This window comes from Anas acuta, chromosome 30, assembly GCF_963932015.1.
Source record: "Anas acuta chromosome 30, bAnaAcu1.1, whole genome shotgun sequence".
Lineage (NCBI taxonomy): Eukaryota > Metazoa > Chordata > Aves > Anseriformes > Anatidae > Anas > Anas acuta.
This window is the reverse complement of record NC_089008.1, coordinates 1,047,760-1,063,632: the sequence shown is the minus strand read 5'-3', so window position 1 is coordinate 1,063,632 and position 15,873 is coordinate 1,047,760. Positions and strand designations below refer to the sequence as shown.

General features: G+C 44.2%; 1 protein-coding gene across 2 annotated transcripts; it reads left to right on the top strand.

The window, feature by feature from the left end:
• Positions 1 to 47: 47 nt before the first annotated feature.
• LOC137846112 (butyrophilin subfamily 3 member A2-like) lies at positions 48 to 15,568 on the top strand. 2 transcript variants are annotated; one of them, XM_068663799.1, is made up of 12 exons: positions 48 to 169; positions 410 to 526; positions 6,605 to 6,706; positions 8,011 to 8,352; positions 10,426 to 10,698; positions 11,492 to 11,593; positions 12,269 to 12,325; positions 12,955 to 12,981; positions 13,406 to 13,432; positions 13,660 to 13,680; positions 14,225 to 14,251; positions 14,661 to 15,568. In XM_068663799.1, exons 3-12 carry the CDS (start codon positions 6,643 to 6,645, stop codon positions 15,242 to 15,244), a joined length of 1,524 nt encoding a protein of 507 aa, XP_068519900.1. In that variant the 5' UTR covers positions 48 to 169; positions 410 to 526; positions 6,605 to 6,642; the 3' UTR covers positions 15,245 to 15,568. The 2 variants fall into 2 exon arrangements, with proteins under 2 accessions (XP_068519900.1, XP_068519901.1); XM_068663800.1 differs by lacking the exon at positions 48 to 169 and having other exon boundaries at positions 374 to 526.
• The last annotated feature ends 305 nt before the right edge of the window (positions 15,569 to 15,873 follow it).

Below are 15,873 nucleotides of genomic sequence, written 5' to 3'. Positions count from 1 at the left end.
ATTGTAACTTGATAGTAAAGCATCAGTCTTAGAAGAAAACATGTGATCTTCAGAGTTGCACCCTGAGTTAATCTTTAACATTTCATTCTTCATTTCTGTTCTACTGTTCAGAGTTCAGCCTCTTTGATCTGAGACAGAAGATGGAGAAACCTTTCCTACCTTACAACAGGTGAAATAAACATTTTATTCTGAAATAAGGTTCACTTCTGATGCTGGGCAGTGGCCATTCAGCTGGATGCATAATTATCTTAAACCTCTTCCTAACACCAAAGTTCCTTTTGCATCTGATTGTTTACAACACAACAATGCAGCCCTCGTATGAAAGATGAAGTGTGATCTTCAGGCAGAGGAATGTCAGATTTAAACTTCAGTACTTGATTCTTTCTTTCATTTTCCTTTCCTTCTGCAGGGAGATGGTACATAACCCATTGTCATCCTGCATGAGTTAAGCCTTAAGTTCACTTTCTCTGGCAAGAAGGAAAAACAGCTATCTGATATCATTGTTCACCTTCATACATCAAGACAGGTAAGGCGTTTCTCTTTTAACTCTTTCACTTCTGAACAAACCAAGAGTGTCCGGCTTCCATAGCAATGGAAGGGAACTATTCCCTTCACCAAAGCTGTGCACGCAAGGGCCAACAGTCTCTTCCCTCCACCCATATCTCCTTAAGCGTTGTCAGGGAGGAAGTGTAGGCATCAGCAGCATGTTTGCTTCTTGTAGCTCTCACAGAGAAAAATGAAAGTGGGAGAAAGGGGGAGAAAGCTGAGGTATTGACTAGCCAGATGGGTTAGGTTTTCCTTCACCAAGGATTTGTCTGTTGTATTTGTTGTGTGGAAATAGCATTTTTCTTGCAGCATAACTCTGAATCGGAGGCTGCAGAGCAGGAGAAAAGGTCTATATTCCCTTTCTGAAGGGGACTGTTGGGTTCAGGGAAGCCCCCCCTTCTCTCCTTTCTTCCCTCTCCCCCCCCACCCCCCCAGCACAGTGTCTCAGGGTAAAATAAATGCTTTGCAGAGATGTTAACAACCTTAAACTTTTCTGATTGGTTTGAATAATTAAGGTTGTCATCTTCTACGCAGTGAATATCAGGCCTTCATGAAAGTGTCTTTTTTTCCTACCATTAAACTATTCATATTAAAATTCTACTGCATTCAATGAATTTTGTGCATTTGATACAAGATGCAGTGCCAAAGTTAATTCAATTTTCTATCCTTCTAGTAGAATAATGATTGTTTATCTTAAAATATGTCACACTGTGTCTATTTAGCAATGCACATGAAGCCTATGGGAATTAAGACAAATTGTTGTTTTTTGCTGTGTTTCTTGTTGTTTGTTTTAAAATGTCGTATAAGCACTCAGTTGGTTTTGTTCTTTGAAGTCATAAACATTGATCTGCTAGCCAGTGAGGTTTTTTTTTGGTCTCTCCTCATATAACACAATATATTTTTTTAAAGTCAGAGAAAACAAAAAACAACATGTGTTAGCAAAAATACCTTTGCTAAAAAAAGTATCAGGTCTCAGCATTTTCTGGCTGGAACACCTTTGTCCAGATGCTCCCATATGTGTCTGATCCTACTTTCTGCTCTCTGATGTATCCAGTTTCATCAGTAGAATTCATCTCAGTTGTATTTGGGCTGGATGTATGGAGTTTCACTGAATTTCAGAAGAACTTGCAATATTCAAATGGCAATGAATACAGCTCGGACAGAAGCTGCTTTTGTCTAAGCACAAACATATTGTGACATTTTTGGTATTTCTAAGCCATTTGGTATTTATAATCCAGATGGCAACAGGTTTCTACAGGTCCCCCACTCAAATGCTCATCCTAGTATTCTAGCCAGAATAATACAGTCTGAAAGCCTTTAATCATACCCTTTAATCACAGAATAATAGAATCACAGAATCACACAGAATCAAGGAATCACAGAATTGAAGGGGTTGGAAGGGACCTCGAAAGATCATTGGGTCCAACCCCCCTGCTAAAGCAGGTTCCCTAGAGCAGGTTGCCCAGCTAGATTACCAGATGGGCCTTAAATATCTCCAGAGAAGGAGACTCCACAACTTCCCTGGGCAGCCTGTTCCAGTGCTCTGTCACCCTCACAGTGACAAAGTTCTTTTGCACATTGCTGTGGAACTTTCTGTGCTTCATCTTGTGACCATTACTCCTTCTCCTGTCCCCACAAACCTCAGGTATTTATACATATTGATGAGATCACCTCTCAGTCTTCATTTCTCCAAGACGAACAGACCCAGGTCTCTCAGCCTTTCCTCATAAAGAAGATGCCCCAGGCCCCGTATCGTCGTCGTGGCCGTCCACTGGACTCTTTCCAGGAGATCCCTGTTTTTTTTTTTTTGTGTGTTTGTTTGTTTTTTGTTGTTGTTGTTGTTGTTGTTGTTGTTGTTTTTTTTGTACTGGGGAGCCCAGAACTGGACACGGTACTCCAGGTGAGGCCTGAGCAGGGCAGAGTAGAGGGGGAGGATCACCTCCCTTGACCTGCTGGCCACACTCCTTTTAATGCATGCCAGGATCCCATTGGCCTTCTTGGCCACCAGGGCACACTGCTGGCTCATGGTCAACCTGTCATCCACCAGGACCCCCATGTCCTTCTCCTCAGAGCTTCTCTCGAGCAGGTCATCTCCCAGCCTGTACTGATACTTTGGGTTGTTCCTTCCCAGTTGCAGGACTCTATACTTGCTATTATTAAACCACATTTGGTATCTTCCTGCCCATCTCTCCAGCCTGTCCAGGTCTCGCTGAATGGCAGCACAGCCTTTTGGCATGTCAGTCACTCCTCCCAGCTTTGTGACATAGGCGTACTTGCTGAGGGCAGACACTATTCCCCCATCAAGGTCGTCCATTAAGATGTTGAAAAGACCAGACCCAGCACCGACCCCTGGGAAACACCACTAGTCACAGGTCTCCAGCTGGACTCTGCGCCACCAATCACCACCCTCTAAGCTCAGCCAGTCAGTCAGTTCTCAACCCACCTTACTGTCCACTCCTCTATCCCACACTTTCTCAGCTTTGCTAGCAGGATGTCATGGGAGCCAGTATCGAAAGCCTTGCTAAAGTCAAGGTAGGTGACATCCACCGTTTTCCCTTCATGTACCCATCAGGTGATGCCATCATAGAAGGCAATGTGGTTGGTCAAGCACGACTTCCCCTTTGTGAATCCATGTTGAATACTCCTCATAACCTTCTTCTCTTCCAATTGCTTGGAGATGGCATCCAGAACAAGCTGTTCCAACAACTTTCCAAGGACAGAGGTGAGACTGACAGGCCTGTAGTTTCCTGGATCCTCCTTCTTGTCCTTCTTGAAGACCTGAGTGACATTGGCTATTCTCCAGCCTTCAGGCACCTCTTCTGTTCTCCAGGACCTTTCAAAGATGTTAGAGAGTGGTTCGGCAATCACCCCTGCCAATTCCTTTAGGACACGTGGATGCATCCCATCGGGACCCATGGATTTGTGTGCTGTGAGCCCACTCAGAACCATTCCCTTGTCAACAATCTACACTTCCCAGACTCTTTCTCCTCCCTTCAGGGTTGAGGAGTCCTGGGGGAGTGTCCTTGAAGCAAAGACTGAAGCAAAGAAAGCATTCAGTATCTCCGCCTTCTCAGTGTCTCCCATTACCAGGACACCCCCCTTGTTTAGCAAGGGACCCACATTATCCCTAGTCTTCCTTTTACTGTTTACATACTGAAAAGAACCCTTCTTATTATCTTTTATCTCTTTTGCAAGCCTCATCTCTAGGTGGGCTTTAGCCTTTCTTGTTGCGTCCCTGCAGACCCAGACAACACTTGTATACTCCTTCCAAGAGACAAGCCCTTTTTCCACATTTCATAGACCTTCTTCTTCCTTTTAATCTTGTCAATGAGCTCCTTGCTCATCCACACAGGTTTCCTGTCCCCCTTCCCTGATTTCCTACTCTTAGGGATGCACTGATCCTGAGCTTGAAAGAAGTGCTGTTTAAATGTAGCCCAGCTGTCACATGCACCCTTGCCTTCTAGCAATCTAGCCCATGAAATACGCCCAAGCAGGTCCTGGAAGAGGTTGATGTTGGCTCTCTGAAAGTCCAGCATTGCAATCCTGCTTTTAGCCTTACTTCTTCCATCAAGTTCCATCTTGAACTCCACCATATCATGGTTGCTGCATGCCAAGCTGCCCCCAACTTTCACATCCCTAATAAGCCCATTCCTGTTGATAAGGACAAGGTCCAGGAGCACCCCCCTCCTCATCGGCTCCTCCACCACCTGCGTCAGAAAATTGTCCTCAACGCATTGTAGGAACCATTTGGAGTGTGCATGCCTGGCTGAGTTGCTTACTCAAGAGATGTCTGGGAAACTGAAGTCCTCCATGAGAACCAGCTCCCATGATTGTGAGGCTACTACCAGCTGCTTGTAGAATGCCTCATCAACCTTCTCCTCCTGATCAGGTGACCTGTAGTACACTCCCACAACAGTGTCCCCCATACCAGCCCACCCCTTAATTCTCACCCACAAGCTCTGCACTTGTCCTTCACCCTTCCCCATGTGGAGCAGGGTACACTCTAATTGCTCCCTCACAGAAAGGGCAACCCCACCCCCTTGCTTCCCCCGCCTGTCTTTTCTAAAGAGGACATAGACCTCCATGACGGCATTCCAGTTGTGTGAGCTGTCCCACCATGTCTCTGTGATTGCAACGAGATCGTGGCCCTGCAACCGAACACGGATCTCGACCTCATCCTGTTTATTTCCCATGCTCCGTGCATTGGTATCATGGCACTTTAGGGAAGCAGCAGGCGCAGTTACCCTGAGGGGATGCAAGAAGAAGAAAATTCTGGACAGGGTATCAGGATCATCACTTTCTCTGAGGAGCCCTTGAATGATCTTATGGGACAACTCAGAGTTTTTTTCCTACTATCTTCAACAGTGATGGCAGTGACAACACCTCCCAGCCCTTCTCTGTCACTTCTAACTCCCTTCCCTTCCCCCATCAAACCTAGTTTAAAGCCCTGGTAATCAGTCCTGAGAGCTTGCTCCCCAATACACTTGTACCCCACTTACTGAGTTGAAGTCGGTCGGCAGCCCACATACGCGGCTTCTCAGAGGCCTGCCCATGATCAAAATACCCAAATCCTTGGTCTAGACACCACCCCCTCATTTACCTGTCCTGTTCTTCTTCTTTCTGGGTCCCGGTCACCCAGAGGGAGGACAGAGGAGAACACTACCTGTGCCCCTGATCCCTTCAACAACCTTCCCAGGGATGCAAAGTCCTTTTTAATATTCCTCATTTTTCTATTTGCAGCTTCCCAGGATCCAACCTGAATGACAACAGGAGGATAGTAATCCTCCTGTTTAATGAGCTGTGGCAGAGCCTTCCTAACATCTCTGACACGTGCCCCAGGAAGACAGCACACCTCTCTGGATAGGTTATCTGGGCAACAAATAGGAGCCTCAGTGCCCCTCAGCAAGGAGACCTCCTTTTAAGCAACTGAGGAGCAATGCTCTAATCTAGGCAAGGTTAATCCCTTTCCCATATTAGGTTTCTAAATTAATGTCTTCAATTACATTTTCAATTACACTAGTTTCTTGTGTGCCTATGATTTGTAAAAAGCCAATTTTGTTTATCTCAAATCCCATGAAAACTCCTGGAGAGTGGCAAGAGCAAGATTCAGCATCGATGAAGTTGATGAACATTTATGAAATTTAGTGCCAGTTGCAGTGTCACATTCAATGGCCTGACCTACCTGTGAAGTTCATGGAGATATGGACAATATACTTAACAGTGTCATCTCATTCTTTCGTGCAAGCATGAACTTTAGCTTCTTGGATGACCTGGGACCCAAAAGGGCCCATTTCCTCCATGTACCACAGAGTGAAGGGCTACCCACTCTAAGAAAAAAATACAGAATATTGAACTATAGCAAAGTAGTAAAGATACCATACCAAAAATGTTGCTATGGGGACTGAGACAGCAACAGTCAACCATGTACTGGAAATGTCAAACTCCAAGGCTAGAGACCAGAGAAGGGTATGTCTTCTAGCACAAAGCTGACCCTGGTGCAGCCCTAAATTATCTCAGGTTTGTGTCAGCGCTGAATGTGGTTGGCTGTGTTAATTAGTTACATGAAATCTTGTGTGAAGTTGAAAGAGAGGTTCTGATTTCACTCTGAAGTCTGATTGTTTAAGGAAGCTGTGTCTTCATGATAGCAAAGAGGATAGTTTCCCCTTCCTGTAAAGCTTTGTACAGAAGCTGATAAACACCATTTCTTCCCTCTTTCTTTACCCATCTCATAGCATGGACAAAGAGACTTGTGAAACTCAGACCAGAGATTTAAACTGGTGTGTTAATTCATGTGTTCATCAAATTTTGCAGAAAAGAGTGTGGGCTGGGTTGAATTTTTCTATTTCTTGCGTACACCCCCATAACCTTCTGGGAGCACGGTAGTCTGCAAGAAATTCTCAGAAATTTAAATTGAGACATCTTGACAGCCATAGGTCTTCTTGGCATTTAAACTCAACTGCTTAAGTGCTTTGGAAGGCGTATTAGTGAAACTTAAGAGATGTCCTGTGTTTAGGACTGATTTCCCTCCTATTATATTTCCCTTCTGTGTCTCTTTCAGGTCAGCTGAATGATCATTCTACATATGCAACTGCAGTCATGGAGCAGAAGAATTGGCTTTTGTTCACTGTGGCACTGTTAGCAGCCATCCCCGTCTCATCAGGTAACACTTACATAAACTCTTTTAATTCCTGAGGGATTAAAGTCTGCAGGTGATAAGAAATGCACAACTAAAGGTCATGGTCTCCTGAGACTTCCTCTTAACTCCAAAAGAGCCAGAGCTGCCCTGTCAGTTTGATGTTTTGGAATCTTCCTCTTTCCAGCCTGAGTTTATATTCCTTGTTGGAGATGGGGTAGCCCTAACCCAACCCAGCTTTGCCACATCTGCCCTTGCCAAAGCAGCAAGAGCATTTCCAAGTCTACATGGGCAGTTTCCATTGGCAAAGCTGCCCCACTGCTGGTGACATAGGTTGGAAAGGGCCACGGCAGGCTAGAAAGTTGGACAAAATGTTTCTGTACATTCTTTTAAGCAATTTTGTTGTTGTTGTTGTTATTTTTCCTCCAAATAATCCTCTCTTATTCCACTTTTACGAGCCTATTTTCTCCATACTTTTCACCACTTTGGGCTTCCACTTTTCCAGTTTCCATTTTTCTCCAGAGAAGAAAAAGAAAAAGAAAAAGAAAAAAAAAGAAAAAGAAAAAGAAAAAGAAAAAGAAAAAGAAAAAGAAAAAGAAAAAGAAAAAGAAAAAGAAAAAGAAAAAGAAAAAGAAAAAGAGAACAAATGAGTAAATATTACAAAGATAATGAAAATAAAATAAAATAAAATAAAATAAAATAAAATAAAATAAAATAAAATAAAATAAAATAAAATAAAATAAAATAAATACATTTTATTTAATCAATAAATAAAAACAAGCATGCTAACAGTTTTCCTCATATCATTAAAAATGCTTTCTAAATGTTATTCTAGTGGACAACAGTCATTTCCACAAAGGATCCTGTAGGTTCTTTTCTTTTTCTTTTTCTTTTTCTTTTTCTTTTTCTTTTTCTTTTTCTTTTTCTTTTTCTTTTTCTTTTTCTTTTTCTTTTTCTTTTTCTTTTTCTTTTTCTTTTTCTTTTTCTTTTTCTTTTTCTTTTTTTTTTTTTTTTGTCTTTTCCTCTTCCTTTCTTCTTCTTCTTCTTCTTCTTCTTCTTCTTCTTCTTCTTCTTCTTCTTCTTCTTCTTCTTCTTCTTCTTCTTCTTCTTTCTTCTTCTTCACATTCTTTCAGACATTTCTGTTCTGATGTGTTGCTTCCTGGCCTCCAGATTTAACTGAAAAGAGAATAGTCTCTAATGAAGATTTCCAACTTGCAAGTGCTATCCATTCTCTGGGGCAAGTATAAATGTCCCAGTGCTCTTTGTCTTTTATACTAGTAACTTTTCTGATGGATTTCAGCCAGGTGCTTATTCAAGTTTGGTTTCTACAGAAAATTTCGAGGTTATCTCTCCCCAGAATGTGTTGGGGGTTGTTGGCTTGGACACAGTTCTTCCCTGCAGTGTCTCTTCCACGAAACCATTGTATGACATTGAAGTTCAGTGGAAGAAAATCACAGATGGACGTATAGAAGATGTCTACGTATGGAGGAACAGAGTTAACAAACCAGGGCAGAAATACGTGGGGAGGACTGAATTGCTAAAAGATGGACTTGCCTCTGGGAATGTGTCCCTAACACTGAAGAACGTGCTGCCAGCAGATGAAGGAACATACAGCTGCATTGTGAATTCCAAGGACTGGAGTGCTGACACAACCACCATGCTCAGCATTGCAGGTTGGAGATTTCGTGGACTGGATTATGAAAGGGAGAGGGTTTTTACAGAAGGAAAAAAGCTATTCAAAAGTACACTGCCCCCAGCTGATCTCCCCTCATATGATCCATCATGTAATCTGACCAGTCATATGATCTAGTGGGCCACATGGCACCCAAATTTTGATGTGATTTAACTCTTTAAATCAGAGCTACTGAGAGACTGAGAGTACAATCCATGTGCCACTCACTGCACAGGAGGCAGCTAGAGGCACTAGCAACCTGGACAGCCCAAGGAGGGTCACTTTTAGTTTTAGGCAAGGAAGGAGCTTTAAACTCTCATAGCGTAAAGTGCTTCCCTGAGTCTCTTGAGAGACTTCACCATACATGTTCAAAAGTGGTTGCATTACATAGAGAAGTGGAGTATGCGGGGATAGCTTGATAAGACGGCCAAGAAATCAGGGTGAGTTCCTATGCAGGCTTCATCCCTGCTCTCAGCTTTACTGTGACAAGTGTAGGGTTAGCTAGCTGCAGTAATCACTGTTGGGGAGATGTGAGACCACAGGATGGGGCACAACATCCCCAAGCAGCGCTACAGGCTGGGAGATGAGTGGTTAGAAAGCTGCCTGGCAAAGAAGGACCTGGGAGTATTGGTTGATAGTCATCTGAATATGAGCCAGCAGTGTGCTCAGGTGGCCAAGAACGCCAACAGCATCCTGGCTTGTCTAAGAAGCAGTGTGGCCAGCAGGGCTAGGGAAGTGATTGTCCCCCTGTACAATCTGTACAATCTGTGCTTGAGGCCGCACCTCAAGTACTATGTTCAGTTTTGGGCCCCTCACTACAAGAAGGACGTGGAGGTGCTCGAGTGAGTCCAGAGAAGAGCAACAAAGCTGGTGAGGGGTCTGGAGAACAAGTCTTACAAGGAGCGGCTGAGGGAAATGAGATTATTCAGCCTGGAGAAGAGGAGGCTCATGGGCAAACTTATTGCTCTCTACAGGTACCTTAAAGGAGGCTGTAGCGAGGTGGGGATTGGTCTGTTCTCCCATGTGCCTGGTGACAGGACGAGGGGGAATGGGAGAAAGTTGCACCAGGGGAGGTTTAAGTTGGATATTAGGAAAAACTTCTTTACCAAAAGGGTTGTTAGGCATTGGAACAGGCTGCCCAGGGAAGTGGTGGAGTCACCATCCCTGGAAGTCTTTAAAAGACGTTTAGTTGTAGAGCTTAGTGATATGGTTTAGTGGAGGACTTGTTAGTGTTAGGTCAGAGGTTGGACTAGGTGATCTTGAAGGTCTCTTCCAACCTAGACAATTCTGTGATTCTGTATGATAGACACGTAAGTCCCCACCTATTGTGCTGGTGTGAATGGTTGCCCTGTCTTCATGGACAGTAGGCATAATCTGGGTGGCGGAGAGTAATGTCAGGTGAAGCCAGTCAGCCTAGACTTGCTGATGGAAAACAACATCTCCTTATCCAAAAGTGGCTAGGTAAGCTTTAAGGACAGGCAAGAAAAAGAGGCCCCAGCTGGTGTCCATTTCCTACTATCAGCCAGGAAATATCCCTACAAAGTCCAGCTTGGACTCAGGGGTCTGACTAAGATATGCATGTGGTGCATCCCACACCCTCACACTAGAGCAGTTTTGGTGCAGTCCCTATACAGCAATCATCAATACCCACTCCTTCATGCTAGCATGAGCTGGATAGATGCCAGGGAAAAAGCTGTGCATGCTTTACAGTTTTTATGTTTTCTTCTTTCCAGTTCCTCAAAACTGGACCAGCATCATACAGATTCTGTAACAGCAGTAATAGATTCTTTTTGTAAGCAAAAGGTATAAAGACACACATCTTCTCTCTGCCAGGTAGGGAGCTGAGAGGCAGACCCATCCAGCATTGTGTCTTTTTCTTAGCCAAGGAAAAGCTGACATACATAGCAGAGAGGATCTGTGATCCCAGAGGACCATTTCAAGGTCTAGGTTAAGTACTAAGAGAAACTGGCAGAAAAGGGGGCCAAACTCTCTATTAAACAAGAGCTGTAAATCCCAGGTAGAACTGCTTTCTGTGGAAACACTCTCCTCTCACTAACAAACTCTTGCTTTTAAGGTACCAGTGAAGTATTCTTTGAAGTATTGGGCCCCCAAGGACAAGGTATTGAGCTTGCCTGCAGATCACATGGATGGTTCCCCAAACCTACTGTCGAGTGGGTTGTTCGGAATAAGCAGATGCTGTCTCCAGACACTGAAATACATCAGGACAGCAAGGAGCTCTTCAGTGTGCTGAGTCGAGTCACAATTACGGGACAGGAAGCGGAAGAAGTCACCTGTCAAATCCAGAACAACATGGCACAGGCTGAGAAAACTACTGTGTACCTCTCAAGTGAGTCACATCTGTGGTGGTTTTACTCACCTGGGCAGCTGAGTTCCACCACAACAGCTCTCTCTCACTTCCCCTCCTCAAAGGGAAAGGGGAAGAAAATATGATGAAAAGGCTGAAGGGTAGAGATAAGGGCAGGGAGATCACTCAGTGTCCTGAGAAGCCTTTGCTATAACAATATCCTTTGTCCTAGAAGCTCTGTAAGGTGCATTCCAGTGCCAGGGAAGATAATAGCTCCAGCTAGAAGATAGAAGCTGAATCCAGGTGGAAGATAGTCCAGCTAGATGGATCACAAACCACCATGCCCAACTGCAGGCTGGACAGGCTGTAGTAAGGAATGGGAAGGGTCCTTCTTGGCCTGAATGCTGTACAAGTCTCTAGAGAAGGCAGGCTCTGCCCCAGAAGGCAGGGTTTGTGGCTATTTCTTACATCAGTTCTAAGGGAACTCTTGGGTAGGTACTCTTTAAAAAGGTTAAATGCCCAAGGGACTGGTGAAAAACACTATCCTAGGAGTCCCAGATCATTGCTCATCCATCCACACATTTCTGTAACACTTACCACAGCTCAGATGAATTAGCTTGTCTTTATGGACACTTGTAACCTCTGTGATCCAGAGGAAAAACGCCTGATGATTTCAGGGTAGAATTCACTTCTCCATCTTTTTCCAAAAGCTGAATAGGTCAAATCAGCTCTGTAGTTCCTGGAGAAGTACTGACATGATCCCAAAGTGATTCCTCCTGATTGATTCCTCCTGATTGCACATTGCAAGATGAAACAAAGATTTTTCTTTTCAAAGGTGCTGCTTTTCCACGTACATCTGCATGGATCCATGCATTCTGGATACTATTGACTTTAACTTTTCTTATAAGTGCTGTGAGCGCTCTTCTTTTATTTAGAGGTAAGATTATTTTTATTTTTATTTTTTGCCTTAATGAAACCTATTGAAGACAAAGTGGTCATTGAACAAAACAAAAGAGCTTGGCCTTTCATCCATACCATGTTAGGCACCTGTGGGTGTAGATACATCTAAACAGAGACACGCCACAAGATGTGCAAGTCTGCACTCAGCTGGTAGTGTGGCCACAGTCTTGCTGCTGTGCAAAGTGGCCTTTATTTCAGTTGCCCCTGCCTGACCCCATCATACTAAAGGGTTCAAACCAGTCAGAGTTCAAGGTATGGAGTGGAGATTGTTCATTTATCATAAGTTGCAAAATTTAAACCAGCTAAGCCCAATACTCCCAATCTTTACATTGTACCTAAGCTGGAACCTTCAAAGAATACTTGGTAATACATTATGGCCAATAACAGAGTGGAAAAGAATGTAAAATAAAATAAAATAAAATAAACCCGCTATAATTTCATAAAAAAATGACATGGTTCAACTAAATACAAGTTATTTGTTTCTTCTACCCCATCCTCAGCATGATGTGTTTATACAACCCCCTGTGATACCCAACATGCTATGACCTGCCCCCAGCCGAATTCAGATATTTTTTTCACATACAACCTACATATGATCTTCAGATATTTCCTCTGTTCTTCATTATTTCATTTGCTTCTTTGAACATTACAGCAAAACAGAGGACCTCTAAGAAAAAAAAAGTTGTAGAAGAGACTTTTGAAAATCAAGGTAAGGGAGACTTCATCTCTAAGTACCCACTTCAACAATCAGTCACAGTTGCCATCCATCCTTCATCTGGAAAGAGATTTCCTTGCATTCACAGAAGAAAGCTACTATACTCGTGCTCTTATCTCAGCTGAAGAGTTTGTGAAAATATGAAAAACATTTACTTTCCTAGGAGCCCTTTAGACTCACTAGCTTGCACAGGAAGATGTCAGTTCCTTTCCCTGGACATTTCCCTATGATGTGCCTTGAAATTCCTTCTGCTGTCATCCCTTCATCTAGCACAAGCACAAAGAACGCGACCCTCTGAACAGCTCAGAGCCCTTTTCCCAAGTCCCCAACTGACCAGGGAAGGATGTCTTAGTTCCCAATATCTGAAAGCACTGAGGGAACCTGCAACCTCCTTGCATTAGTGGGTAACAGAAGAGAGAGTGCAGGCATCAGGAGGGGGCTTAAAAACAAACCCATCTCCATCTGTCTACAGGACTGAGGGACTGAGTGTTCTGAGGCTGACCTCTGTCAGGGCCATGACCGCCTCTTTCGCATCAGTTTTCAATTCTCTGTGAGGAGTCTTATGGATCTCAAGCCATTACTCAATGTCTAAATTTTGTGTTTTTTTTTCCCTTGCTGTACAGAATCTGAGAAAATGACTTCAAATGCAGGTACAGTAAAATTAATCTCTCCACATTGAGAACGTCCCACTCCAGTTTTCCCAAGTTTATGTAGTCATTATCCTTTAGCCTTTCTCCCAGGCCAGGCATCCACCCTTCCTCACTGTGGACCTCCTCCAATCTGCCCTTTCCTTTCACATTCTCTTTTTCATTCCCATAACAAGTTTACACTAAAGAAATTGTGGGCAAGGCATCTGCAGAACAAAATCCATGCCTGCAGCCATCACTAGAATTCACCTCACAAAAATGGAGTGGGTGTAGTCTAATCTAGCTCACTCAGGGTACCATGCTCAGAAGGGGAAATCACTTCATCGTCCCTTCAGGCCATGCACATCTGATGCAGAAAGATCTGAAATGTCTTCTTCAAATCCTCAACACAGAAAGCAAAGATGCTTTTATTTTTTTTCTCTTTCAGATTATGACTTACTGCAGACTCGATATGGTAAGAGATGAATTATGGGAGAAAATAGTGTGTTGCCACTATTGTGGAAAACAGACATAGATACAAACTGTCTGTGTCCTGATGCTCTAGGCAGATGTTAGTGAGAGATGAAGTCCAGTTGTCTGGCCTTGTGGTCATTATTCTTCTCCCTGGGTAGCTCTCAGTACCTAGTAGTGGTAGCTCCCTCTCACTGACCAAGCACATAACAGTCCATGTTTCTCTTTCAGATACAATAAACAGAGAACTAGGTAAGTCAAGGCATCTTCCTTTTCTCTGTCTCTTTAAATACAAGTCTGTCAGTGGTTGGGAGCCACACCTTCCACTGATCACACAGTCCTAGCAAAACACTGTACTCCAGACAGTGAGCACCTCTTTGAGGGCTCAGAGGGACGCAATGGGGACTCCAAATGACAATGAATTATTATCCACCTATTCCCATACCAGTCAGCATGCTGCAGGATTAGAGAACTTGTCCCTAAGCTGCCTGATATATTTGGGGGGCACTCGGGCCATATAATGCAAGTCCTGCGGGCTAGACCACTACATACACATGTGAAGGCCATGCTCAGCTCCCAGGGAGCTTCTCCTTTGTCCCATATCACAAGCTTTCCTCAGTGGCAGGCCTGGGCCAATGCCAGGACAGAAGGTCCTTTGCTTGTGAGGTACCTCAGGCATGGCAGACTACTGCTCCACAAATGAAGGAACATGGATCCAGCATGGGCATTTTGGCCTTTGAATACAGCCTCTGACTTTGATTTGTGTTTTCTTTTCTTTTTTTTTTTTTTTAAACAGAGTTCAGACGGGCTCGAAGCTACATGGGTAAGTTTGTGGGCATGTAATCTGACAGAAGGGTTAGAAGTAAAGTCAAGGTGTCAAAGCTTGGAGCAAGTCCCCTTGTTCCTTCTGGAACAATCTGGCCAAAATACTGCTGAGCAGTGGCAAATGGACAAGGGTTGGTATCTCCCTTGGTTTTAGCTACACCCATGGTATGGGTCCCACAGTACTGAACCATGAGCAGCCAACTTGGGAATGAAGTTGTCATTCCTTGCTTGCCAGGAAATCGGCATCGCCCTCAGGCTAGAAGCCACGTTTGAACTCCAACATGACCTGGGAGCAGAGCTCTATTTCTAAAGCTCACTCTAAAAGACAACAGGTCCTTCTCATAAGGATGTTGATGTCTGGGATTCTCTGCTCTTTGTAACTAATGACTCCTCCTCTGTCTTCCCAGTGCCCATCACCCTGGATGTAGCACGGAAACACCCTGAGCTCACCCTGTCCCCTGACAAGAGGACAGTCCATCATGAGCCTTCTGATCAGGGTTCCATCATCAAGTGCCAGCTTCCCATCGTGGTGGGCAGGGAGGGCTTTGCCTTGGGGCGGCATTACTGGGAGGTGCAGGTGTGGGATGGGCTGGACTGGGAGGTGGGGGTACTGACAGAGACTGTGAGGGACACTCTGATAGGAGAGAGCTGGGAGGAGCTTCCTAAGCATGGAGTCTGGTCACTGAGAAGGGAGAAAGGAAAGTTCTGGCCTGAGGAAGCCAATAATGTGATGCATCAGAATACTGCCCCACTAGCAGCGGTTGGGCTTGACCTGGACTTAGAACAGAACACGCTCTCCTTCTACAATGCTGGGGTTTCAGGACGTATCCTGGAAGTCTCCATCGAACCATCAATGAAACTGTACCCTTTCCTCAAACCAGGCCTTGGTAAGGTAGGAGAGAAGGGGAAACCCCTCTCCATCAACCACAACACAGGGTGGGACTACCCACAAAAAATGCAGCACAATATGGTACGTGGAAACCTGACCTGAGCTACAGTGATTCTTTTGGTCTCCATGGAGAGGGAGAAAGGAGAGAGCAGCAGAGCATATCATAGACAGCCCTGCTTGGCTCCATCGAAACTCTGTCAGTGGCAGAGAAGTCTGGACTGGCAAATTTAGAAAGAGCAGGAAGTATACTTGTGCTTGTCATTTGAAATGCCATCAATCTCCAGGAGCAACACCTGGACCTATCAACCAAGGAGATGCACTCATACCTTCTGCAGCTACCAGTTTTTGCTATTCCCTTGTCTTTGCAGTCCATGTTCCTCTTTATTAAACAGAAAATGAAATAAGAAAGAGTGGGTTTTTCTGTGATGCTGAGTGCTCTGATGTTGTTCTGTCTTTCTTCTTCTTACTGATAATCTGCTGGTCAAGGGGGATTCAAAGCCGTTCCTGCCCAGATTGTTACGTTCCCATATAGCAACAATCTTCTGGAAATCCCTTGCAGCTAGTTAACTGATGTTTTTTTGATGCAGGAAGCACTCTTACTAGAGATACCAGACCTCAATAAATGTAATGCTTGTTTTTTTGCCTTGAGGTTCTTTCCCTGAGGGCAGCTATTTTTCCTTTGAAGTTCCTGCTTATGTTCAGCACAAAAGATAATTACTTATTGTCTGCAG

What these genes read in the sequence shown, in the direction of transcription:
- LOC137846112 (XM_068663799.1), top strand. Translation starts at nt 6,643, where the DNA reads ATGGAGCAGAAGAATTGGCTTTTGTTCACTGTGGCACTGTTAGCAGCC. An exon ending in AGCCATCCCCGTCTCATCAG is followed by an intron (nt 6,707 to 8,010) that starts GTAACACTTACA and finishes TGGTTTCTACAG; the next exon opens with AAAATTTCGAGGTTATCTCT. An exon ending in CTTACTGCAGACTCGATATG is followed by an intron (nt 13,433 to 13,659) that starts GTAAGAGATGAA and finishes TTTCTCTTTCAG; the next exon opens with ATACAATAAACAGAGAACTA.